The sequence below is a fragment of the Lynx canadensis genome, chromosome B4 (genome assembly GCF_007474595.2).
Source record: "Lynx canadensis isolate LIC74 chromosome B4, mLynCan4.pri.v2, whole genome shotgun sequence".
Lineage (NCBI taxonomy): Eukaryota > Metazoa > Chordata > Mammalia > Carnivora > Felidae > Lynx > Lynx canadensis.
Window position 1 is genome coordinate 115,131,668 of NC_044309.1, and position 26,646 is coordinate 115,158,313.

At 43.1% G+C, this 26,646-nt stretch overlaps 2 protein-coding genes and 1 long non-coding RNA gene across 5 annotated transcripts in view; 1 reads left to right on the forward strand and 2 right to left on the reverse strand.

The window, feature by feature from the left end:
- The window catches only part of PLXNC1 (plexin C1), a 149,021-nt gene extending 124,285 nt beyond the window's left edge, over positions 1-24,736 (forward strand). The window contains exons 23-31 of the mRNA XM_030323379.1: positions 1,538-1,641; positions 11,771-11,825; positions 14,276-14,307; positions 14,405-14,512; positions 15,652-15,815; positions 17,732-17,879; positions 20,756-20,896; positions 20,989-21,063; positions 22,252-24,736. Coding sequence (XP_030179239.1) covers positions 1,538-1,641; positions 11,771-11,825; positions 14,276-14,307; positions 14,405-14,512; positions 15,652-15,815; positions 17,732-17,879; positions 20,756-20,896; positions 20,989-21,063; positions 22,252-22,356 — 932 coding nt within the window. The 3' untranslated portion in view covers positions 22,357-24,736. The remainder of the gene's footprint in view (positions 1-1,537; positions 1,642-11,770; positions 11,826-14,275; positions 14,308-14,404; positions 14,513-15,651; positions 15,816-17,731; positions 17,880-20,755; positions 20,897-20,988; positions 21,064-22,251) is intronic.
- LOC115519440 lies at positions 14,656-20,760 on the reverse strand. The gene is made up of 2 exons (XR_003970515.1): positions 20,576-20,760; positions 14,656-17,967 (listed from the first exon to the last, which is right to left on the reverse strand). It is a non-coding gene; the product is annotated as an uncharacterized LOC115519440 (long non-coding RNA).
- Positions 24,737-25,765: 1,029 nt separating the features above from the next.
- CEP83 (centrosomal protein 83) overlaps positions 25,766-26,646 on the reverse strand; it is a 122,072-nt gene continuing 121,191 nt past the window's right edge. For 2 of the 3 annotated variants that reach the window (XM_030323397.2, XM_030323398.1), the window contains one exon: positions 25,766-26,135. In XM_030323397.2, the coding sequence (XP_030179257.1) occupies positions 26,031-26,135 (105 nt within the window). In that variant the 3' untranslated portion in view covers positions 25,766-26,030. Of the gene's footprint in view, positions 26,249-26,646 lie in introns of all 3 variants that reach the window. The other variant, XM_030323400.2, reaches the window with a different exon arrangement.

A 26,646-nucleotide genomic window follows, 5' to 3' on the forward strand; every position in this document is an offset into this window, starting at 1 on the left:
CTTCTGCCTCTTTTCTGTGTCCTTCTGTTGGGTGGACTGTTGGGCACTTGCAGACCATTTTCGCTCATTTGGTTAGAGGCCGGGCCAAAGAGGCAGCCCCAGACGGGAAACCATCACCTGACCTGGACTGTCAACTTCCTTCCCTACCTTTGCAAAAGTGTGGCTCTGGCTGCCAAGAGCTGGGCACATGGAGCCAACAAGCGTGGGGAAAACAGTCCAGTGGCCTTAGTCCTGCCAGTGCCGGGTCAGCAGTAGCAACCTCTTGCTGTTCTTGTGTTTGAGCCCATCGGTTCTTCCTGATGTAGGAAAGTGGGGAGCAGAACAAGTCTACTAGAAGCTTCTGATGGGAAATGGGAACGCTGCATTCCAGCCATGTCAGGCTTCTGCATGTGTGATGATCTTGCAAACTACCTCCAAGGCTGGCCCCAGAAAACGAGGGCAAAAGCCTTAGAACCAGCCATAAATTGTATAGAAATCCAATACCGGAAGCAGCTGTGGTTAAGACTGCTTCTAGCAGAGGCTCACAAACTCAGATGCCCACAGGGGCAGGAACTACCATAAATAGGGGTGTTGGCCCATCTAGGACACTGGGAAATGGCAGGACCCAACTTAACTGGGGGGAAAGACATGCCATCTAAAGGATCGGTGCCACTCGGCTTCAGCCAGTGATTGCATGCGGGCCTGTGTGGTCAGTATTATCCGATGATTCCGTTGTTTGTTTCTTTGTTTTTAAAGAGAAATCAGTCCGAATTTTTATGTGCAATCTCCTGCCTTGACTGCTGGTGCCTTGGTGCTGAATTGACTTTGAATGTTGGTGCTGAATAAGTAAAACGTTGTGTAGGTTCACACACAAAAATACACATCTGTGGGCCACATTCTAGCTCCAGGGCACAAGTTGGCAATGTCCATAAAACAGTTTGAATGGTGTGGCTTGAGATATTAGCCCACCAATGCACCCCCACCCAAGGACCTACAGAAGATAATTCACAATGCACCTGCTTGGGAACTTAAAAATTTGTTTTGGGAATTTTTTGAAGAGCTTAGTCCCTGTAAGGATGCATTATTTTGTTTCCATTGGCTTTACTTCCAGGCTTAGCCTCGGAGTACAAGCTTCAGGGAAAGGTAGTCTTTTTTTCTTTTTTTAAGTTTATTTATTTACTTAGAGTGAATGAGCTAGGAAGAGGTGGGGGTGTAGAGAATCCCAAGCAGGCTCCACATGCAAGCACAGAGCCCGATGCAAGGCTTGAACTCATGAACCATGAGCCGAGATCTTGAGTCAGATGCTTAACCAATTGAGCCACCCAGGCGTCCCCAGGGAAATGTAGTCCTAAACGTCAGAGCCCTAAACACAAAACAGAAACAAAACTCAGGCTACCAGTCTGGCTCATATATCTCCAAACTTTCAGACACACATTAACCAATTTATCTAAGATTTATTTATTTATAAATAATAATTGCTACCATTACAGAATAGCATTTAAACTTTCTCACTTCAATTTCAAAGGAGAACAAAATGCACTCTTTTTTTTCTTTTCAGAGCTGCAAGTGGGCACACGACAAAAAGAACTTCTGGATATTGACAGTTCATCTGTGATTCTCGAAGATGGAATAACCAAGCTAAATACCATTGGCCACTATGAGGTAAGAGCAAGGCTTAGCCCCCAACATCTCCTTCCCCAGGCCCAATCCTGCCTCGATAGATCATCTCCAGGTAGTACCCCGGCAATTGTTTAAAAAAAAAATTATGGGACCCCCACCATTTTCTGGCAGTTTGCAGATGGCTTGTTTGCAGGTCAGCAGTTTTCTTTAGTTGCTCATTTGGAAGAGCCTGGGCATTACTGTGTCTCGTGGTCAACAGTTCCCCCCCTCCCCAAGGCCTTCGATTTTCATGTGACTGATCAGTCTCCATCCGGCAGTTTGGGTGGGAAACTTCACCTTACAGGTCTCCACGGTGTTCAGAGAGCCACATAACCTTTGTGTGGGGTCCTTTTTTTCTGAAGAAGTCCTACATTTCCTGTTCATTTGCAATATTCAGTAATACATCCTTTTTTTATGTTTATTTTTGAGAGCCAGACAGAGAGAGCGAGAGCAGGGGAAGGGCAGAGAGAGAGGGAGACACAGAATCGGAAGCAGGCTCCAGGCTCTGAGCTGTCAGCATAGAGCCCAATGCGGGGCTCGAACCCACAAACCCATGAGATCATGACCCGAGTCAAAGTCAGATGCTTGACCGACTCAGCCACCCAGGTGTCCCCAGTAATAGCTCCTTTGGCCCCTGACCCACATGCTGGGTGAGTGCCAAGGTGGGTGTGGGGTGCACATGACCTCTCAGAGATCCGAGAAGCCTACATGGCACGAGAGAGAGAGAGAGAGAGAGAGAGACAGAGAGACAGGAGGCAGGGAAGGTTCTGGAACACACTGAGATGAATACTGGGAGTCATTCAGCAACATTATCCAAATCTTTGGTGAATATCTGCTAGTGCCGGGTTGCACACAAGAGGAACAAAGACCAAGTTCCTGACTTCAAGGAGCCTACCACCCCCGGGAGGGGATGAAGAAGGGGGAAGACAAGTATGAGGCAACACCTATGGTGTAAGAGTGCTGTGGCTCAGAGCATCAGAGAAAGCTTCTTGGAGAAAGCTGACTAAGCAGAGACCTAAAGAATGAGTACTTTCCCGGTCCGGGATGGGGCACCAGCACACCCCACAGGGAAGGGAGAAGACACATGTTCTTCCACACAAAGACTTGCAGCTGCCTAAAACTTGAGATGGGGGGGGGGGGTTGGCAGTGAGAGCCAATAATAGCCGATGCGACGGAGGCCTCACTCTGTGCCAGGTGCTGCCCTCAGCATTGCCCCTTACTCTGGCTTAGTCCGTCCCATGTATAGCAGTCCTATGAGGTAGGTGCTGTTACTAACCCTCTTTATAGATGGTACACTCAGGGACGTTTACCAGCAGCTAGTCAGTGGCAGAGCCAAGATTTGGACTCAGATAGTTGGGTTCTAGGGTCTGTGGCTTAACCAGTACCTGCCAAAGCCTGACTGAGAGGAAGGCAGAGAAGTGGGGAGGGAGGCAAGAAGGGGAGATAACGGATTGTACAGCCCTATCAGCTTCTTCAGGAATTGGACTTTTGTCCCAACAATAATCCCAAGAAGCCACGGGAGGATCTTAAGCAGGGGAGATTTGTGTCTCAGACATGCCTGTGGCTGTGTCTGAAGCATGGTTATAAGAGGTACAAAGCTGGAACTAGGGAGACCCTTAGAAGCTGTCACTGGAAGAATTTCAGGTGAGGAATGATGTTGGTCAGAAATGACATGGTGGCTCTTGAGATGGACACAAGCAGAGGGACTCAGAGATGGGCAGGAGATGGGCACCATAAACCATGCAGGTGGGAGAGTCCCTGGGTGAAGGAGCAGCCAAGATGGCAGGCGGATGCATTGATGCAGTTGGTCTTCCAGAGACGGAGGAAACAGCAGGAGCAGCTTCCCAGGCCACTCGGAGAGTAGGTGCCTCCTGTCTTTCATGCCTGCGAAGTCCCCAGGAAATGTGTTTGCACCGAGAAGGCCTTTGGACCCTGCAGGCTCTCCCCTCTCCAGGGAGGAAGCAGAGACCATTCTTGAGCAGAGCCTGCTGGGCAGTGGCCAGAAACAGAGGACACCCTTTCCTTGGGCTCTTTGGCTAAGTGGTTCTTAGAACTAGTTTGGAAATAGCTTCTTTGGGTGACACCTGGGTGGGCGCCACCGGAGCCTTTGCCGGAGAGCATCCAGTAGAGAGAGCCACGGGGTAGCGACTTGCTTTCGTGCTCACCCTCCCGCAGCTCAGACTTTCCAACCTTGAAGTCATCTTGCCAAGAGCTGTCGGTCTCAGCTTTTGGAACTTGTAAAAATCCCCAGGGGGCTTTCTGAGCGTATGTATGCCTGTGAGCCACACTCAGAGAAGCTGTGCTCCAGAGGGAATTTAATGGATAGGAGGTTAGAGTTAGGGGTGCTGCCTGGCAAGTGTAAGAACTTAGGGGCTTATCAGGGCATCAGTTTGAAGTTCAGGCTTGCAGCCTGGCAGTCACCTTCCCTCCGTGTTGTCTGGGTAGCGAGTTTGTCTCGGCGGGTTTAGAAGGAACACCACCACAGACGCCCTCCTTTGGTGCCCTCCTTTGGCGAGCTAATGTGCTTGTCTTGCTCAGCTGTGCCAGGAGGGCTGGGCCACCCTGATCAGGCTTTTTTGGAGTCCCCTGGCGACCGTGTGGCATGAGGTGGACCACAAAGGAAGGGGGTGTGGCCACTCACTGCCCTTCAGAGGGAAAGGCAGGATGAGCCACTCCAGCAGGGAAAAGGAAGAACCACCATAGCTGTCTGCAAGGCCAGGGGGAGGGCTGTCAGGAGAGATAGAACATCAGTCTTCACTGGAGACATCGGCCGTGCTAGACACCTATCTGCTTAAGGATGATAATGAAATTAATCCGGCCTGTAGTCACTTCCCGTCCAAATGATTTATTGGCTTCATACCCTAGCATTGCCACATGGTGGTAATAAATGACAAGACTAGGACACAAGGGCTTAAAGGATTCTCCTTATGTTTAAAAAGCTAAGCCGTAAGGCAAATAAACTCAGAGAGCTTGAAGGAAACTGGGGAGGTCATCGGCCCTGTGCTCTCCATGCCTGGACCATCTCAAATGCCCTGTTTTTCAAAGACAGTTCAGAAAAAAAGTATCCACCACTACCCTCGGCCACCGAACTCTATCCCCAGTTTAGTAGTTCCCCTGCAGATTCAAAATTGGGAGTAATTTGACAGGGGTAGGCTGAAGCTCACTTTTGTGCTTCTGTTAAAAATTTTCTCCTGGAGCTTACTTTTCCCTCCAAAGAGACAAGGTGCTAATTACCACTCTTATTTACTAAAGCACCCTAGTTTGAGTCACTGCAAGTACTTGAAAGCAAACAACTGTATTTCATTTAAAAATAGGGTCTAACTCGGAATTTTAAGTGATTCAGACTCATCTCCCTCCAATTAGCCCAAATTACTTAGGTTTTAAAGTTAATCTTTAGTGACGGCCAGTTCCTCCTACTATCTAAACAAAGTCCCGTTGCTGGAGTGGAAACCTGGTTCTTCTCTCCTGTTCTGTCCTTAGGGCAAACAGACTGTAGCTGATTTCCTCTGAATGATTTACTGTCCAAATATTTGAAGAACAGGTTTCTAGAGGGGATCTGAAGGCACAGCAAAAATATAGCATCTCATGGACCAGATGCAGCCTCCACAGCCCCAAATTGCTGGCAATGCTCTGTCATCTATAGGATGGCATCCTTGCCAACCCTGGGCGTTGCCAAGATTGCTTTGCATAGTGATGACAGCACTGTTCATGTGCATAAGCACAATTCAGGTTCACAATCCTATGATGAAGGTGCTTTTATTACCCTCGTTTTCCATCAGATGAGTGCAGAGGAGGGTGGATTTCTGCTACAGTCTCCTTCCGTCCCGTGCAAACAAGGGGTAAAGCCAGCATCTTTACAAACACATTAAGCCAGAGGCATCTCTATCCCCTATAATTAAATCCTCCCCAAGTGCTTCCTTAACTGGCCATCGCTGAGTGTGCCTTTCCTATTAAGGAAACTGCACTGTGTTTTGGAGCTGATAAGATCAGTTGTGTGTATGTATGGAGAGGTGTCTCTGGGTCCAGGCTTTCTTCCTCTCCCCTGCACCTCCGTGTGACCTTTTGCTGGACGGTGTTATCACACTTACACCCCGCAATAGGGTGGCATCGCATATACAGAACAGGTGTTGTGTCCGGCAGGAAATGCCCTCTATAGACTTCGCCTCACATTCTGAACCATGAGGTTCTGAGGGGCAGAAAAGACGTTTAAACCACTGTGGTGTTGAAGAACGCTCTCGTAACAGGTGCATGCTAATGCCGCAGTGGTCGTCGCCACCACTCAAGTTGTCATTCAAATGACATGTAGAGCTCATAGGGATGTTCCAAAGTGTCTGCTAGGTAAAGTCAGCGGTCCGTCCAATCAGGTGTGTCATCCATGACACTAAAATAAAGGGATTTGACCATCTCTAAAGGTCTCTTGCAGCACGAATGACTTTAGACATTTATTTATTCATTAAACAAGCACAGAGTGCTTCTTGTATACTGGGCACTGTTCCAGGGGCTCTTACAAATAGCAGTTCCTTTAGTCCTCTGTACAGCCCAGTGAGGTAGATGGATACTATCATTATTCCCATTCTAGGGCACAGGGAGAGGTTCCGCGTAGCTCTTCTCAGTGATGCCCCAAGGCCGGAAGCAGATGAAACAGCAATGGCGCTGGAGACATGGCTCTTCTCAGGGCCGGAGAGATAGGCTTGGTTCCAGCTGGGCTTGTAGCCCATGCCTCCAGCCTCTAAGGCAGCCTCGGCTAGGAAGCTGGGCCAAATGATGAAAAATCCTGGTAGTTACTTTCTCTGATGTCATATCCAAAAAGGTAACTTCTCTTAAAATCTTCTGATGAAGCTCATGTCTGTGAGCTTATCAAAATCCTTATTTTTAATTCTACTTCAACATAATTTAAGGCCAGTGTTCCTTGAAGATGACAACAATTGCCTTCTTCAGATAGGAGGCCTCTTGCAGGCATCCAAGAGCTCACCACCCCAGCCCAACAAAAGCAGGGGAGTGCTTAAGGTTCCCAATCTCAGGCACACTTTTAGAGAGCAAACTGGCTCCTAGAGGACGAGGTCTGGTTCTGACAGTCCTCAGAGAGAGTTTGCTACTGGCCCAGGCTGAATTCCAAGTACCCAAGGAAGACGCAAGAGCCCTACTGGCATTTTAACTAGTTGGAAGCGTCCTTTAGAGCTCTGTCCTGGGTGTCAAGAACCACATGTATGATCTGATATGTGTGTTGGGAGTGTTCTGATGGGGCCCCTTCCAAACACGCCAATGAACACTGAACCTCCTTTGCTAATGGACTGAGCAAGGTTATCCCTCTGGCCCTGAGAAACAGGATTCCTTTATTATCTGCCTCCAGCCTTGGGGTGTCAGTGAGAAGAGCTAAGGGGGTAGGTGGGGAAAGCAAAATTGATGAGTGGTTGTGGGGACAATGCTGGTTGAATAGAGTTCTGCTTTCACATAATACCATTTTAGGAATGAGGGATACCAGTAAGGGTTTCCATGTGGTGATGTGTATTGGTTACTGTGTTTTCAGTTTTTTTTTTTTTTTTAAGAAAAAAAGTATCACAATATTTCATAATTTTCCATACAATTCTTAGGCTGAAATTCCAGCTTTCCTCTTAGACTAAGCAATATGAAATCACCAACATTTGACCATTTCTACCCATAAAAAATGGCAGTTTTGTAAGACTAAATATAAATTCAATCTTATATATCTAGAAAATCTATCCTTACGGAATTTTCTTCAACTCATGCCACAAGGATAGGGTTTTGCCACAGAGAAGTCCCACCTTGGCTTGCACGTGATTTGCAGGATGTGTACCTCCTGCTGATTTCAGGAGCGATTTTAAACTGTCGACCTGAGTCCGTTTAGCCTTGTGCGGTCACAATTCCTAATTCTGATAATGGAGGAGTCTACAGTTTTCTCTACCTTGTTCCAACATGGGCCAGTCATCATCGAAGGGGTATCGCCGCCTTGTCTCATTGAATCCTGGAGCACTGTGAGACTGGGAGGAATTTAATTTGAAATTGCCGTGCGCTACCAGTTCTGCTCTGGGCTGGAGAAACATTGCCGCTGCAGATCCATCTAGTGACATTAATCTTTCTTTGATTTAATTTGGTTTTCATTCCCAAAGTAGGGGCCCAGAGGCCGCTCCCTGCCTCACAGGAGTACAGGAGGATTAATGAGTCACTCTCAGGAAAGCGTTTGGAGCTCCTCAGATGGAACAAACAGTATCATATTTTTAACACTTTAGATTCTGTGGCACTTTTTCAAAACGGCATTTCTGTCCTTAACTCAGCAGCAGCTGACTTGTGCAAAATAGAAAATGGAAACCTTATCCCCCCACCAAACATCTGTAAGTGAACTAGTTTCTGCCTTACGATGGTGTTAAAGTGTCACGTGGGGGGAAATGTTCCAGCCCCAGAGCAGCTGTGAAAGTTAGAAATACACTCACACACACATGCTCAGACACACACACACAACTCAACCACTAATAAAATGCTTTTACACTTGCTCTCGGGAGATAATTTCAGAATAAAATTTCCGTGGTACAAGCTGCGTGTGCGCTATCTTAATGCCTGAGCACAGTGCCAGCAGTGAGTCCTTGCCAGCTCTCGAAAAGACATTTGAACCTTTGGCAGGGCTGCTTATCGGAAAGCCCATCCGTGGTGTTTGTGATTATAGGGTAAGGGTGCTCACGTTTAGCAAAACAAAGCGTCTGACGGTAGTGGAGTATTGGCTCAACACTCAACAGGATCCATTTGGGATTCATTCTTTGACAATTACCCAGAATGAATCACCAGCTTCCTTTTATAAAAAGATATTTATTGGCTTAGAAACAGAGCATACCCAGCTCTTCATGGGGAGGAATTTTAGAACTATGTTCAAACATTCTCATAAACTTGGTGTCTGAGTGTTGCTAAGAGGGTGCCTGCACAGAGTGTTTACTTTAATTGCATCAAATGTGGAGGAGAATGGAAAAAGCAGCCAGAAAACAATGAATGGCTCAAGGGGAAAGAGGAGGAGGTTTGGTAATAACAGCAGAGTCGAAGAATTCAATAAGAGTCCAAGCTGGAGACACTTTTCAGAGACCTGATGGCCCAGCCAGCCTCTGCCCAGTGTTCCCCCTCCCTGCAAGATGTGAACACCAGCAGTTGGAGGCCTCTGGTCTAAACTTAGCAGCTGGCTAGACACAGCTGGCTGGATGGCTGTGCTCAGGGCCTCTGCAGGGCTGGCTCTCGCCCCGTGTTCCCTCCTCTGTGGGTGCAACCTGAAGATTAGACCTTAATCCTTTGGTGCTTGCTAAGCAGGTTTGTACACTCTGATAACCAATGCGCAGCAAGCCAGAAGAGAAACTCCAGGTTTCTACTTTTTTCCAAATGGAGGAAGGCTAGGTCCAAAGTAGTATTAGAATTCAGACCAGACTGAGGACTTCAGAGTGGAGGGAAAAAGCACTCAGCTGACCATGTTCCGAAAAGACAGGGTTAATCCTCCCTCCATAGTCCCAGAATGAAGGCAAGGATTTGTGTATCCTTGACTTGCCTCTCTTCAGGGTTCCTTTGTCTTACATTTTTGTGGACTAGCCTCTCAGAATAATTTACTCCTCACAAGAAGTGAGGCCTGCCCCCTGCTTCTTAGCATCTAGTCCCCTTGGCCTCAAGGGCGCTTCTTCCCCCAGTCGGTCGTGGGGGAGGGCCGCGCTGGAGGGCCATCCGGCCTTGGCTTCCATGGTCCTGAAAGGCCTCAGGTGAGAACTCCTGACTTGATAGACAAAAGAGGGTATGCGCGGGCCTTGCGGTAGTGTGTCAGTGTGGTAAAGGCATTTATTTGTCAAATTGTGTACATTTAAAATCTGTGGCAATTTTTTAGCAGCTCTATTGAGATATAATTTACATACCATAAAGGTCACCTTTTAAAATGTACAATGCAATGGTTTTTGGTGCATTTGCAGAGTTGTGTAGTCATCACCACAATCTAATTTTAGAACATTTTCATCACCCCCAAAAGAAACCTTGAATTCATTAGCAGTCACTCCTCATTCTTCTGACCCCTGCTTTAGGCAGCTAGTAATCTACTTTCTGTGTGCATAAATCTGTTCTGGACATTTTATCTAAATGGGATCATGCAACATGTGGTCTTTTGTGGCTGGCTTTCATCTAGTATAATGTTTTTGAGGTTCATGTTGTAGCATGTCAATACTTCTGTCTTTGGTGTATGGCAGTTTTTTGTAATATATTCACACAATAATACAAAGTAATTTTAAAACGACTGAATTGCTTGTAGCTGCAACAGTGTGGATACACATCACAGACCTTAAGATGACCCCAGGAAGCCAGACCTACACACACACACACACACACACACACACACACACACTCGTAGTTGACCCTTGAACAATGCAGGTTTGAATGGTGCAGGCCCACTTACATGCAGATATTTTCCAGTAAATACAGTACAGTGCTGTCAGTGTATCTTCTCTTACGATTTTAATACTTTTTTCTCTAGCCTTATAAGGATACAGTATGTAATACATACAACATACAAGATATGTATTAATTGACTTATTGGTAAGGCTTCCTGTCAACAGTAGGCAGTTAAGTTTTGGGGGAATCGAAGGTTGTATGTGGAGTTTCAACTGTGCAGGGGGCGGGTACCCCTAACCCCCATGTTGTTCAAGGGTTAGCTGTACTATATAATTCCATTTATATGATGTTCAAGAACAGATGGAAGTCAGAATAGTGGTTATCTCTGGCTGAGGATGGGGTGGTTATTGACTGGGAGGGGATAACGGGTACTTCGTAGGACCTTGAAATACAATTTTTATCCTCACGTGAGTAGTGGTTACACAGGTGTATACTTAACATTTATTAAGCTGTATACTTAATATTAGTGAATGTGAAGTGCTTTCCTATAAGTTATACTTAATTGTAAAGTTTTTATTTAAAAGTATATGCAATTTTTATGATTTTGCAAGCTTTTTAAAAATACGATATTCCTGGGCGCCTGGGTGGCGCAGTCGGTTAAGCGTCCGACTTCAGCCAGGTCACGATCTCGCGGTCCGTGAGTTCGAGCCCCGCGTCGGGCTCTGGGCTGATGGCTCAGAGCCTGGAGCCTGGTTCCGATTCTGTGTCTCCCTCTCTCTCTGCCCCTCCCCAGTTCATGCTCTGTCTCTCTCTGTCCCAAAAATAAATAAACGTTGAAAAAAAAATTTTAAAAAATACGATATTCCTGCAGAAAAGAGAACAAATCATAAGTGTACTAGTGGATGAATTATCAGAAAGTGAGCACACCCTGTAACTACGACTCAGGTCAAGAAAGAGAGCATTATGGGTACCTCAGAAGCCCCCTCCAGGCCCCTCCCAATCACTAACCCCGCTCTCTTGTCCAAACGTCTAACATCATAGTTTGACTGTTTTTGTGTTTGTTTTAGCTTTACGTGATTGGAATCACATAGTGTGTATTCCTCTGTGTTGGGCTTCTTTGCACCTTACCACGGTGAGGTTTACCCATGCAGCGTGGAGCAGTAATTTGCTCATTTTTCACTGCTTTATATTCTGTTGTATGGACATACCCCAAATTATTTATTCATTGATGATATGTGGTTGTTTCCAGTATGGGGCAATCGCATATAGTTTGCTATCAGGATATGCACTTATTTCTGTTGGATATATACCCGGATGTGAAATTGCTCTGTGATACGGTAAACACCAGCTCTAGCTAACACAGCTTTGAACACCTGTTTCAGCATTTCTGAATACAGTAGGAACCTCAAAAACATAGTGGCCCAAGCCTCTTTTGACCTCTGAGATGCTGGGATACTTCCTAACACAGCCTTGTCTTCCCCTCTGCCCGGGCTGGCCCACCTCCCATTAGCCCTATGGTGTGTTGGCTCCCCCTCTTCCAGCCTCACTGCATCTCACTGCCTTGTCTATGTCCTTCACAGGACTGTGAGCTCCTTGAGGGCAGAGACAGTGTCTTCATCACCATTATAGCTCCAACTTCCAGCACATAGAAGTTCTTGATAAATATTTAATAAATGAGACAATGCCAAGATCCAGCCAGCCATCTAATTCCTGGATGAAGTTGAGAAATGTATTAAATTTTGAAAACTCATATATTTTTTATCTTTGCTTTCAGATATCAAATGGATCCACTATAAAAGTCTTTAAGAAGATAGCAAATTTTACTACAGGTAACCGATATAATGTTAACCTTTTGTTCTCACCCACTTTTATATAAAGTATTGTTTTTTGCCTCTTTCAGATGTATTGTCACAAAAGTGAGATTGAGTTGTTTCTATGTAATTCTCTGAAATTGGAGAAAAGCCATTTTGATCTGTTTCTATTCCTAAGAACGTGAGCTTTGCAAAAAAGAGGACAGGAACCAGTAAATAGCAGTTGGCCAGACTGCTCAGCAGAAAGGAAGTTGCTGCCTCTTGACAGCCCTGAACTCAGGGCAGAATCTCAGCCTTCCTCGCTCTGTTCCAACTCCTCAGTAGGATGGGGGCTAACAGAGAAGACCCCTCTGGCAAACTGAGAGGGAAGCCGGTAGATAATCACACAGCCCTGCAAGCACTGAACAAACAAGATAATCCACTTAGAAATCCAAATCTCCTTGCGATAGCAGCTGCAAAATTCCCAGAAAGTGGAGTGAGACAAACTAAATGGGGAGCTTTTATGGGAAAGTCAATGGGCTAGCCTCTAAACTCTCTACCCACCTCCCTGATGGTCTCAGGAAAGGAAGGCATTGTGACGGTGCCTTGAGAAATTCCCTAAATCCCAGTCTAGGTTTGTCTCCAGAGAAAGGATACCCCAGCTAAGACACTCTGACCCCAGCCCTTGGAAAGTTTCTGGGCCTCACCAACAGCACTTTTCACACATATAACTGGAGGGGAGGCTTCCTGATTCCTAGATTCAATACTAGGAGCGGCCTCACAGGTCCCAATACCTGGTCAGTACAAACAGAGAATGCAGGGCCCCCAATTAAATAGAAAGGATAATTTGGTAGGTTGTAGGAAACCCCTGTGGGGAACCTCACAGTCCATCATTAGATCTGGCTATTTAGTGAGAGAAGCCATCTTGCAGAGGGTGGCTGCCATTCTGGCATAGGGAATTGGTGTCCTTGTGTTATAAAAAAGTAGAACTTTGTATTTTAAGCTTCAAAGATCGGGGATCTCACATTTGGATCTCTTCATGGAACCTCAAGGCAGTCAACGTCTCTGTTTCTTCCCTGTCCAGTTCAGCTGAGAGCCATTATTTTGATCACTCTCCTCCTAACCCTTCACCTTCTCCTGTCCCTGTCCCCTATTTACTACCCTCTCTGTCGTGTCCCAGCCCTAGATGAACCCAATACTAGCCTTTCCTAAACCTATATCCAGGCAGCCACTGGAGGAAGGTACACAACAGCATAGCTTGGAGTCACTATAATTTCATGGTGCCCAACATGACTGGGACCCTCAATGCAGCCTACACCCACTAAATTTCTCTAGGTAACTCTGTGTTCTCCAGAATTCTGCCTTCTCTCCTCAAAGCTCTGACCTACATGGCTCTATCAGCAGCAGACTTGATCCTGTACGTCACAGAGAAAACAGGAATCAGAACTCCATCAACATCTAGCACCAAACCTACCACCCTACCTGCATCTGCCCATTTCTTCCTGTGCTCCTTCCCACCCCCACCAGCATTCCAGGATTTCCTTCCTCTTATCCAAGGCCAGTCTCTCACCTGTGTCTTCAATCCCATCATTTCCAACCTTCCAAGCATTCTTACACCACAGACAATCTTCTCTCACCTAAATTTTCTATACCTCCCCACTTTCTACAGCTTTTGTTAGTGTTTCAAGGTATTCGAGTCTCCTTCATCTTCAAAACAAAAAACCTAGTCCCTTGATCCTTCTTTTCCATTTACCATTCCCTTTACTACCACATTTCTTTCAGGACTGTCCTCACCCTGTGTCACTGTCACACTTGCTCTATAAACTCCCAACTCATTGCCCTTCTTTCAGATCCCAGGAGGGGTCACGTTCCTTCCACCTTAGGGTCTTTGCACCCATTCCCCTTCTTCCATTTGCCTGGCTAACTAGTCATTCATTTAGGTTCAGCTCCAACACCCCTTCCCCTGAAAGACCTCCCAGAGTAGGGCCGGCCTTTGTCAGTTACTTTCTTAGCATATACTTCTTCAGGAGCCTTATCACAGTTGTAGTTAAATAATTGTATAATTAATAGTATGAAGTCTCTCATTGGCTAGGATGTAAATTCCACTGGGGTGGGGGGGTAAGTAGGTCTGTGTTAAGATTGCCTTTTGCCTAGGAGCCCCTGGCACTCAGTAGATGCCCCCAGGTACATTTGTTCATGAGTGGGGCTTGAACCTCTCCTACACACCCAACAAAGGATCATTCAGCCTGTTTTAATACTTCCAGGAATAGGGAACCTGCTTCCTACTCCCTGGCCCGTTTGGTCTTCACGTTGTTAAGATCTTAAGATGCAACAGGGAAAAAAAAAAAAAAAAAAAAAAAAAAATAGCTGTGAAGAGCTCAAGTAACCTCTTCTGTTTATAGCACAAATGGGGCATTTTATGAGAAGGCCAATTAGCCCGTGGTTGTTTTTTTAATAGACTGTTTTCTCCCCCTTTCTCTGGCATTCAGATGTGGAATACTCAGAAGACCACTGCCATTTGGTGAGTTCAGTCTTTCTTGTGCTTGCCGCTGAACTGGATGCCTTCTGTAGCATGAACGGTCTCCTTGGGTAACGCTTCTAGTCTGTCTTCCCTTTAGATTTTACCAGATTCGGAAGCATTCCAAGATGTGCAAGGAAAGAGACATCGAGGGAAGCACAAGTTCAAAGTAAAAGAAATGTATCTGACAAAGCTGCTGTCGACCAAGGTACACTTAACTGTTCTGGGAGTGCTTTTATGGCTACCTTGGGGGTGTATGATGTGTTTGACTTAATTTCCACTGAAGTGTGAAAATGTTACAAATCCCTTGTGCCTTCTAGCAAAGCAAAATGAAAGTTTAAATGGTAAACACTTCCTACCCTCCTCTTCTTTTTAGAAACTGCAAAGATAACGGCACTTTACAAATTTTGGCTGTAGTATCTTCAATCAGGGATTTAATATTGTTCCCAGTCCTTTACCCACCATTTCACTATTGTTGTTTTTTAGGTTCATGGTGTAATTATTCGTATTTGTTCTTATAGAGGAGCAATAAAACTCCCTTTGAATTGCAAATAAAATGAAGGGTGGGGTCAGTGACGGCAAACCTACTAAATCTTTTTTTATTCTTCCACTTTAAAGTTAAGAATTCTGTTCACATGTAAAAGTGTCAGATGTGAAAGCTGTTGGAATACCAAATCAGAAGCAAATTTTACTTTATCTGGCTTTTAGTGAGATTAACAGAAGTCTGTGGTGATCCTTTTTTTTCCCCCTGAAATGACTAGCAATATAAATGCTATTATCTACACCTGGCCCTGGTCTCCTGATGGGCATGCTTCTTCAGATTATAGCAGAGGGTATGCTGAGAGCTCAGTAAATTTGTTTAGTGGCTAAAGGACAGCCAGAGCCTCTTGATTTTCTCATCTGTCCCACAGAGATCTGCCTATTTGTCTTTTGTAAAACACTCAGATGCTTTGGAAAGTAGAGAATAAAAACCTCTGATGGAAATACATGCAACAGGAACAATTCTGGGAACTGAGCAACATTGAGTTTTTCTAGGCTGAACATAACTAATAAAAGCTAAACATCCATGGCTTCTTGATCTATGCACGTAGCCCTACAACTGACATTTCAACTGCTGGAGACTTCTACGATACCCTCATTGTTGACTAAACCTAAACCTGGGCATGGATTTTCAGGATGCTTGACCCACATGGAGTGTTGGCCTCATTTGATAATTTTACATATTTTCTCTTCAGGTTTTTTTTCTGTTTTGTACATCATTTTCTCTGAACTGGCATTTCATTTTCTATTGTATGCAAAACTGCTACCCTATTTTTTAAATCTCCCACGTCTGATGCTCTCTTTCAGGTGGCAATTCATTCTGTGCTTGAAAAACTTTTTAGAAGCATTTGGAGTTTACCCAACAGCAGAGCCCCATTTGCTATAAAATACTTTTTTGACTTTTTGGATGCCCAGGCTGAAAACAAAAAAATCACAGATCCTGATGTCGTACATATTTGGAAAACAAACAGGTGGGAACAAACAGTATGTGATTACTGACTGTTTTCAAGAATCTGGGACAGAATCTTAACCAAAAGGAGGGCATGGATAGTTACAGAAGGATTCATTATCCCTAGATCAGAATCTTTTGGCTTGGTAAGCTATCATGTCAAAGCAGATTCTTCCTCTCTTACTATTTTTAACAAGAACAAAACCCTTCCTATGCTGTGAGCCTATTCTTTAGGATAACATAAACAAACCTTATTATCTTTAACGCATGAAAAAGACCTTGTAAGGAATGTTAACCTGACCGGCAAAAGATGAGAAATTAGTATTTTGTGGTTTTATTATATAATTTTCCATTAGAGAATACTTAATCCCTTTGCAGTTACCAAACTGTCTGAATTCTGATTCTACATAGACATTTCTGCTTTTATTTGAGCAAGTGCAGTACTCAGATATCATGAGAATTAGCCAAAGGTCTGTTTTGTTTTCTAACGTTTTACCTGGTTGCCTGGTAAGGCATCCAGGTTTGTTCTAAATTTCTCCTCAGTAAAGAAACAGCTCATTACCTCTATTTGAAATGTTCTGTGTATGAACTGAGTAAGACTCGGTGTTAAGACATGATAGAACTTTCCGGCACAATCGCAAGCCCTCCCGAACACTGAGGGCCCACAGACCATTTTAAGGAAGTATTACAAGCTGAAGTGCCAGAGCTCTAGGTCTCATCTTCTCCCATTGAATCCGGGTCTGTCCCAGCATCTACCCTGGCTCCCTCCCATCCTGTGCTCTAGCCTCTTAATCCCAGGTGCTGCTGCTGTAGGCTCCCCTTTTCACTGTGAAGAGGGTGGCATCTGAGCAGGGGCAGTAGCCAGGACAGCAGAGCTGAGGAGAGGCCCAGCATCCTTACGATGGAGGTAATTTGCTAGGCCAGAGTTGAGATAATGGAAGGACTCTGAATGATTCCCAAGTTCATATTCAAGTATCTGAGTACCTACTATATGCCAAGCACTGTTAGGTGCTGGAGATGTAACAGTAAACTGAACAAAAATCCCTGTTCTCAGAGAGCTTGCATTCTAATGGGTGGAAGAGATGATAAATAGGTAAATTAGTAGTATATTAGAAGGTTAGTACAGTGGACAAAGCAGAAAAGAAGGATAGAGAGTAACAGGTCAGTGGTCAGAGAAGGCCTCAAGGAGATGATGACATTTGAGTCAGGTCTTGAAAGAGGTGAGGGCATACACCTTGAGACTGTCTGGCTGAAGGCAGTTTCCGGAAGATGGGCAGAAGTCCTGAGGTGCAGCCTTGCCTGGGATGCATGAAGACCAGCCAAGAGGCCCACGGTGGGTTGGAATGAAAAAGGTGAAGAGTAACAGATGAGGACCCAGGCCCAGATCACGCAGGGGCTTTATCCCGAGGGGGATGGAGAGCATAGAGGGTTCTGAGCAGAGGAGAGACCTGATCTGACTCTGTGTTAAGATTGCTGATAGTTGTGGGACAACTGAGGCTGACAACTGAGAGCTGGGGGACAACTGGGACAGTGGGACAGTGGCAGTGGGACAACTGAGAGCTGGGGGCTAATAATGCAGGCGGCTTAGGCCAGGGTGTGGCACTTAGAGGGGGTGAGAAGAGGTCAGGTTCCAGACACGTGATGAAACGTTTTCATGGGCAACCGTCACCTGCTATAATCTAGAACTACCGGGAGAAAATTCTCGTCAATGGCCACCTTTGAATTTCTCCCGTTCTAGTCCTCCCTTCAGTGGCGCTTGTCAGTTTAACCCTTTCTTGTTCTGAGTGGTGCTGCCATCTGTTGCTTGGTATATTTGGCAAAGCAGACTTGGATACTTCAATAACAAGGGCAAAAACGTCCATATGCAAACTGTGATAAACAGAGCATCCGCCTCCTACGAAGGGCTATACTTGAAAAGAGATTTCTCTCTCGGAACAGCCTTCCTCTTCGCTTCTGGGTAAACATCCTGAAGAACCCTCAGTTTGTCTTTGACATTAAGAAGACACCACACATAGACGGCTGTTTATCTGTGATTGCCCAGGCCTTCATGGACGCATTTTCTCTCACAGAGCAGCAACTCGGGAAGGTAAGGCCTGGTTTTAGTATCTCTTAACATGTCATCCTGTGAGTCTGAAGCATTCTTTCTTCTAAACAACTGGTCTGAACCACAGCAGCTAAAAAGAAATAGTCCATGGTAGTCACTGAAGATCTGCTTCTCTTTAAAAGCTGTCCCATTTACTTTTAATCTAGTTTTTTTTTTTTAATGAATACCAAAATAGACTATTATCCCCTTTCTACTGTAAAACTGTGCCTGTAAATACCTTTACCACAAATTATAAACTATAAACCCAAAGTGAAACTACAGAAATTTGCTTAGCTAAATTAATCCCATCTGAATACAGCTGATCCTTGAATAATGGGAGGATTATGGGTGCCAACCCTCCATGTACTTGAAAATTATCTGTAACTTTTGGCTTCCCCAAGACTTAACTATTAATAGCCTACTGTGGACTGGAAGCCTTACTACTAATAGAAAGTCAAAATAACATGTATTTTGTACATGTAATATGTGCTATATACTGTATTCTTAAATAAACTAGAGAAAAGAAAACGTTCAGGAAATTGTAAGAGAAGACATATTTACAGTTCTGTACTATATTGAAAAAACTCCACGTAGAGTAAGAGCCGACCCACATAGTTCAACACCATGTTGTTCAAGGATCAGCTGTACACCTAAGAGTCTATTTGAATATAACAAATTGCTCATGGGTAAGAAAATCTTGCCTGAGATTTCTACCACCACCAGTTTGTCAATTCATAATCAAAACATCAATATTGTTTTTCCTACGGTTTTCTTTGCTGAGCAAAAGCCTCAGGAAAGCAAAGAAAGATAAAAATACAGAGCAAACTCTGAAAGGGATGTTTTGGTCTTATTCGAGCACTCCAAATGTATTAAACTGAGCAGTATCTGTACCTAATGGATTTCAGACAGTCTTTCAGTGCTGAGCAGTGTCTCCTTGGTATATGGAATTTGAGAGAGTGCCTGGGGCGAAATGTGGTTGATGTTTCACAGGTGCCTCAGCTTCCTAGTCTGAATCTAAACTCACCCTCACCACGATTTCTGCAAAACACACCTGTCTTTACTTTTGTCTTCCTAGCATCGCCTGGTCTCTCAAGGTAAACTCCTTCCCATTATCTTCAACGCCTTCTTCTTCCTCCCTTCCCCTAATTGGTTACTGCCCACTGCCATCTCCAAAATGTCTTTTTTCTCATTCTTTGGCCCTATCCTTTCAGCCCCTCTCCACCCATATAACTGCCTCGGAACTGGTCTCCTTGCCTGTGCTGTCTTTTTGTTTTCACTGTGTCTCAGGTTATCTAAAGCTTAAATCTGATCTTGTCTGTCTCCTGCTTAAAAATTATAAATACTTCCCATTACCTGCCAGGTGAAATCTTCCCAGTACCACACGGCTCTTCCTAATTGGGCTTCAGGTCTCTTTTCTGGCCGCCTCATTTTCTTGCAAATTCCATATACCTTCTACGCTACAGCTTTACCTTTCCCAAACTTACCATGAACGTGTTTTCGTATCCCTTTCCTGTCTCATAACCCCTCTCTTCTAGTAACACCCTACTTATTCATTCATTCCTTCAACAAACCTGACTTCTTAATGTGTACCAAAAACTATAGGAGCCTATGATCAGTCTAAATATACCTGCTTTGTGAACTTTCCAGCTCCATTTCCCATGCCCTTTCTTCATTTGACCAATGCAACAAAAACACACTGGAAGACACTAAAATGCTTAATTTATTCACAGTAAAAAATGGTTAACTGACTAGCTGAACTATACCTTATGTGGTTCTTGTGATTACTATGTTCTTGGTAGTTATTATTACCCTCATTTTATAGATGAGGAAATCAGAACATCAGTTCTGGGAGGCCACAAGTCTTGGTGATGATCCCTGATTTGTCCAACTCCACAGCGCTTTTCTTTATACTCTGCTACTAATTACTGGTATCACAGTAAGCACTGTGTTAAGTTTGTCTTCCCAAGTAGATTAGAAGCTTCTTAAGGGCAGGTACTGGTCGTCTTTGACTCTTTACATTCAGTGCCTGCCACAGTGCCTAGCTAAATACATTTACTGAATGAATGATCACAGGATTTGTGGGTTTCACTTAAACTTGAAAAGTGCAAAAAAATCTCTGTAATATCTGTGTCAGCATCCTTCAAAATGATTCAGCCATTGATATGGCTATTCATGCCCTCAATACATTTAAAAATGTACTGGGACATTAGCCCTATCATTAACTCAGCTATCTTCCCTGAGTAGGAATTTTTAAACTTTTCCCTCAATTTTTTATATTACAGCTATTACATAAAAACATTCAAACTGACAGGGAACTTTTGTGAAGTCAGACATCAGAGCCCCCAGCACTAATGACCATGTACTTCCTTGAGAATGCTAGAAGATCTTTATAATCTAATAAAAGGGATAAGCAGAAAAATCCACCACCGCCAACTACTTACCACTTTCATTGTTACATAAAGGGCTCAATCAGACCTACAATCAAGTCTTTTATAAATGCCAAAATTCACTGGTGGGTGAAGATGAGAGCAAATGTTTTAATTCAGGCTTTTTACAACCATTAGTAATGAACTATGACTGAAATAAGTTCCGTTGTTACAGTAACTCAAAATCATGCAAAAATAATAATTTTAGCTCTTTTATGAGAGGAAGGCAGAATATATTAGCATTTAATTCGCCTGAAAAGAACAGTGACTCACCAGAACTATCTGGATAGCAGTCAGTCATTCAATCAACAACACTGATGAAGGCCCACTGCATGAAAAAGCTTTGTTACTAGGAGGTCGTGATAGTGCTGGAGGTTCAGCTACATTGTTACTATTATAAATTCCCCATGGTGTTTTACTCTTGGCCATGGATGCTTGTTTTTGTTTTCGTAGGAAGCACCAACTAATAAACTTCTCTATGCCAAGGATATCCCAACCTACAAAGAGGAAGTAAAATCTTATTACAAAGCAATCAGGGATTTGCCTCCATTGTCATCCTCGGAAATGGAAGAATTCTTAACTCAGGAATCTAAGGTATTGCTAGAAAGTAGAAATAAGATAACATTTGTTACTTCTGTCTTGAAAAGTCATTTCAGAATCTCTCAACAAGGCTTTCTTTCTTTAAGAAACATGAGAATGAATTTAATGAAGAAGTGGCCTTGACAGAAATTTACAAATACATCGTAAAATATTTTGATGAGGTAAGATTTTAAATAACATTTCAAAAAATTGATATGAATCAGTCGCCAGGATTTGGTTGTAAAGCATTCTACCGGTCTCAGGACAGCTCTGGCATCCCTAATGGCCAGAAAGGGAAGCCAGGGAGCCTGTCTGAGATGGGGGATCCTGGCACCAAGCCAGACCCTGCACGTGGCTGTCCCCTTACGGTTTTATCATGCTGCCCGCCTTTGGACCAGCCTGAATTTACATTTGAGTTCATGGGGTCTATAGCCACACTGACTCAATATAACTTTGATGAGTAAGTAGTGGTCCTATTAAATAGGGCCAGCTTATGCTTGATTGTAATCTGCTAAAATGAAAGCTAAGCTTGTTAAATTGCCTAGATTCTGTGTTCAACAGGTATATGAAAGTATAACATATTTCTAACTTAAGCAACTATTTCAATAAACCATTCTCCTTTATGATTAATTCTCCTTAATCTGGATTTTTTTCTTTGGGAATTCACACAGACACAGTCATCAGATGCGCTGTTTCCAAATATATGTTAATTCCCCCTTCCCTGATTCCCCCCCACTCAGTCATGCTGGGACAGGCTATCCATGTCACTGGTGAGAATAGCTCACCAATTCCATTTGCTACTTGAAGATCAAGTGAAGCGCTAAGGTAGGGTAGAGGCAATGAGTTCCTTAAACATGATAAGCATCCCTCTTTCCAGGGGCCAGGGGTTAGAAGGGAAGCACTGGGGAGGGGAGGAGGGGAGAGGAGGCACTACACTGCCCAGGAGGGGAGGGGAGGGGAGGGAAATATTCAACTCTGACCAGGATGCCCCTGCCTGCTGCATTTAAGAAGAAATACTTGCCTGCATGTTGGCTGCCCAGAATGCTTGCTGTGCTTGGAATGGCTGTGACATAATGCATAAACCAGGGCCTTGGAAGTCTGGCCCCATATTTGTAAGCAAATAGTTGGTATTTCTTGCTAGCTTCTATTTTAAGCCAAAGTGTTGTTGATCCTGTGATAATGACTTAGCAAAACAACTTGCAAAGTGAGTATGTAAATGATCGAAGAAAATGTTGGCATCTGTTTCATACAGATTTTTACCACTCACGGCATCAGGAATGCAAAAAAAAAAAAAAAAAAAAAAAACCCCAAAAATCGAAATCTAATGCTAAGATCACAATATCTAAAATAACTGTTCTAATTGTCAACAGATTCTAAATAAACTAGAAAGAGAACGAGGGCTGGAAGAAGCTCAGAAACAACTCTTGCATGTAAAAGTCTTATTTGATGAAAAGAAGAAATGCAAGTGGATGTAAGCACTCTGGGGACTGGCTTAATCTGGCAAAATTCTTCAGACGACTTGGGAGCAAAATGGCTACTTGAGCTACTCTGTGTCGTTACTTTTTAAAGTTTGCACATAGGTTCCACTTTGAGCACTGTCTTTTAGAGACGGAGGCACATGCACAGCTTTTAGAAAGCATACCAACCTTGTGCCTGTGCATATACCGTAGGAACCTTTCTGTAAATAGAGTTGAAGTGGTTGTTGCAAACAGCCTCCTTGTTTACAGAGAATACAGGGCCAGTAAGCAAGTGTCAGTATTGTAACTACAGTCTCCACTTAAGCACAATGATGTAAGTGGTTTTGTTTGAAAACTACAGTTATGTAGCACTTGTGACTACACTGCACCTCTGCAGAAAGGGGACACTGCCAATGATCAAAAGGAAATGTGAACTGAGTCATTTGGAAACAAGGTGGAGGTGTTAGGGCAACCTCGAGGATTTGCAGCATTGAAACTTTCCCCAGTAGTTCTTGGAAAAGCTGACCGCAGAATTTGGTAGTGTGTACACTTAGCATTCGTGAGCGTGTGTGTGTTTTTAAACCAAAAACTGACAGTGTTGCAACATTGTTGAAAGGGCTCGTGTTTTTCAGTGGTCATGGACTGCACTCCATCAGACTCACCTCCGTTTCACTAAGGAGCTCTAAAGCAAGGAGAGTGAGGAGGCTTTATTTAAATGCAACAGCATTTTACTCACTTTGTCCTGATGTATGTTCCCTTTTTTTTCATTTTTTCATACTAAATGTATTTGATAGTGGACATGTTGGCTATTGTAAAAAAAAAAAAAACAAAAAACATTATTTCTGTCTAAAACCTTGGATCAAAACTATCTGTAGAAGAGTAACTCACTCCCCTAATCCTACGTTTCTGTACTTAGTGTCTCCTTGCTTTAGATTTCTGGTGAACCCTGTGGTTATAAATACTTGTGTGTGATTTAAAAAAAAACAAAAAAAAAATTTTACATTTCATGAAATTGCTGTTCACACTGGAGTATTATATATGAACATATATATATTTGAGGCCCAAGGCCTGAAAAATATTAGTATACAACTTGGTATCTTAGTCTTACTATGTACTTTTTGAAAGTATTCCTCACAAGAGAAAGAATTCAAAATACTCATTTTACTCATGCCTTTCTTTTTAAAGAACTCCCTGTCCAGTTCTACCGTAGTCTTTTTATTGCTGATTTTTTATTCCTGAATTTTTGCTGCTCATGACCAATTTTAATACCACTGTGTTTTCCTATTAAAAGTAAAAAATGTGATTGGCAACTCTCAACTTTCCTTGTGGCACCTTTTACCCTTGGTGCTCCAAATCCCAGATTAAGGAAAGACATTTTTTCAAGTAGCAAATAAAACACTCATCATATAGTCCTTAAAATCATTTACCAACACTGTATGGGATATCAGGAGTTGAATGTGAATTTGTCTTTGAAAATGAAATTCTTGTTGCTCCTCAATATCTGGCAAAGAGTAAGAGGTGATACCTCAACAAACTGATCAAATAAGCAGTCACTGCCCTGATAGGTACCTTCCCAACCCCATCACTTTTGACCATTGTCGGTCCAATAGACACACCTCAAAAATACTACCAAATAGGTTACTTACAAGTATCAAGGTGAGAGGTCTGCTCCCCGCGTGAGGCTGCCTCAGTCTTGATGTGAAGGCGTTCGTAAGAGAATAACAGGAGGACAGTTGAGAGCCAAGGGTAGGAGAGTTGCCCAAAAGACTTCCCCTTCTTTAGGGTACAGAAATGCTATGAAAAGGATCAGCTACAGCTTTATCTACGTGTTTAGTAAATGCTACGTGAGGATGTCCCTGTCCAGCTCTCTGGCACAAGAGTCCCGTGTGGAGCCTTACCTCCTCTTCCAGGGGCTATGCTGCTGGGAACTTTGGGCAAGTCACTTACCTCTTTGTGCCTCAATTTCTATATAATATTTCTAACCTACCTCACTGAGGTGGTGTGAAGATTCACTAACGTATGTAGCGTGTTTGTCAATCCTCCAGTGAAAAGCACGATCTAGACCACATCTTGGATCACATTAGCCAAATACAGTAAATGGCCAAATTAGATGTGTGCTGAAGACAATCAGTCACTGGGTCTACATTAAACAGCAACCAGAGAAACAAATGGCAAACAATTTCTATTTTCAAGTTTCTTTGCATATTTTTTTGGTGCAAACAATTCATTTATAAACTTTTTTTTCTAACACTAGTGTCTACAGCAGCATTTAAAAATTCTGTTACCTTTTCCGTATTAGGGATTTAAAGTCTATTTCTTATTGTATACCTGATTGAAGCTGTACTTGGAGATGAATGTTTTAAATGTCTATATCCAAAAATAAACATTTTGATGTAAAGGTGGCCTGTTTCTGTTTTCCTTCAAATGTTCTAGTTATAATAGATTTTTTAAATTCTAAGTGGCCCCATGGAAATTACTTTTCAGCAACAAGGTGCCACTGCGTCTGTGAATAAGCGGTTCTGTAATGCAGCAACTGACTCCAGTTTCTTTGACATGGTATTAGGCACTGCTCCTCCACTATCTACCTGGACCTTTGATCCTAAAGACTTCCAGATAATGAACATTCCACTTAGTTTGGAGGATTTGAGCTTTGCCTTGTTGATGTGAAGTTATTGCAGCAGACTTCCTTAAAAAGAGGTTAGGGATGCACAGAGATAAGACATTTGTAATAATTCGGTTAGATCCCAAACAGTAGGAGGCAACACTACCGCTAAGGGACCCCAGTGGGTTCAAGTTTTACAATGAATAGCCCTTGTTTTACACAACTAATTAAATCATAGGATTTAATTATTTGTACTTTGTGGTTTTCAGTTAGAATAGAAAATAACATTGAGATTTTTCTACATTGCTAAATACCAAGTGTATGCTCAAAATTAAAAGACAATGTAGAAAAATATTTATTAAGTTCTTTAATTATATGCACACAGCTTTTAGAATGGTAGCATTATATATTTACACGTCTTAACGTTTTTGTTTTTTTTTATTTTAAAAGTTATTTATTTTGAGAGAGAGAATCCCAAGCGGGCTCCACACTGTTACTACAGAGCCCAATGAAGAGCTCGAACTCACAAACAGTGAGATCACGACCCAAGCTGAAATCAAGAGTTGGACGCTTAACTGACAGAGCCACCAAGTCGTCCCGAAGTTTTGTTTTTTAATGCTGCCTTTAAACTTTTTTCTTTTTTTTCAAGAACGAGGTTTAGACCTCTTGTATACGGTAAACTGCAAAATGTTTACTGCCCGTTACTGCCAAGCATCTCAAAGTGGCAGAAGGAATCAAACATGGGCATATTCCAGGTAAAATGCCAAAAAAAAAAAAATTCAACAAGTGAAGTTAATAAAATAATTTAACAACTTGATTCTCTAATTTTTTTTTTTCTTTTCTAACATTCTCAAAAGAGTTGTCAATAAATATTCTAAACATCTCTGAAGGGGTTTTAATGTTTCACTTATCCTGGGTATAATCCTAAAGTCCTGACACTGATGCAATGTATCATGTAGCTGGTACCTTTTCTTGAGGCACAAATGTTCTGGCAAACAGGAATACAGTATCTAAATGCCACATACGTTAAAACTTCAAGCTTTATTGAGTCACAGTGATTTCATCCCTTTTGATCTTTTTTCCATGAACATCATTCCCCAGGAGATCCAAGTTCCTCTAGTTGCTTCCTTTGTGTTGTTTCTAGTTCTTCTAGTCTTTTGCGAAGTAGAGAGAGTTCCCTTTGATGCTGTTCCTCCTTAAAAGCACCAAAAATGAAAAACAAACAAAACAAAAAAGACAGAAAAATAGCTGGAAAAAGAACTGTTAGGCAACAGCCTCGGTGCCTCTTTTACTCAGGCCCTAGAAGATCTGGCAAGGAAAGGATAACCATTTCAGCAATCTAAGAACACAGCAGTATGGGCTAGACTACTAACTAGTCCTTGTTTCTCTCCCACCTCAGGCTCTAGCCTTAAGCAAAACACAAAGTCTGTTCTCCTCTCTAGGTGTAAAACTCACCAGGGAGTAAATTAGAAGAATACCAATTCAGGGCCCAGGCATACTCACTTGCCTATTTTCTAACAAGGCTGGAGTTTAATAGCAATTCATTATAAATAAAGCACTTGGTCTGAGATTCAATTCAGTGACTAAAATCTTTGGTGCTTACAATATTATAAAATATAACTACTTATTAACAGTTAATCTTTTGAAAACCATCCAATCAATTTGATTCCTTCAGTATCTCAAGGACCTGATACAGTAGAACGAGC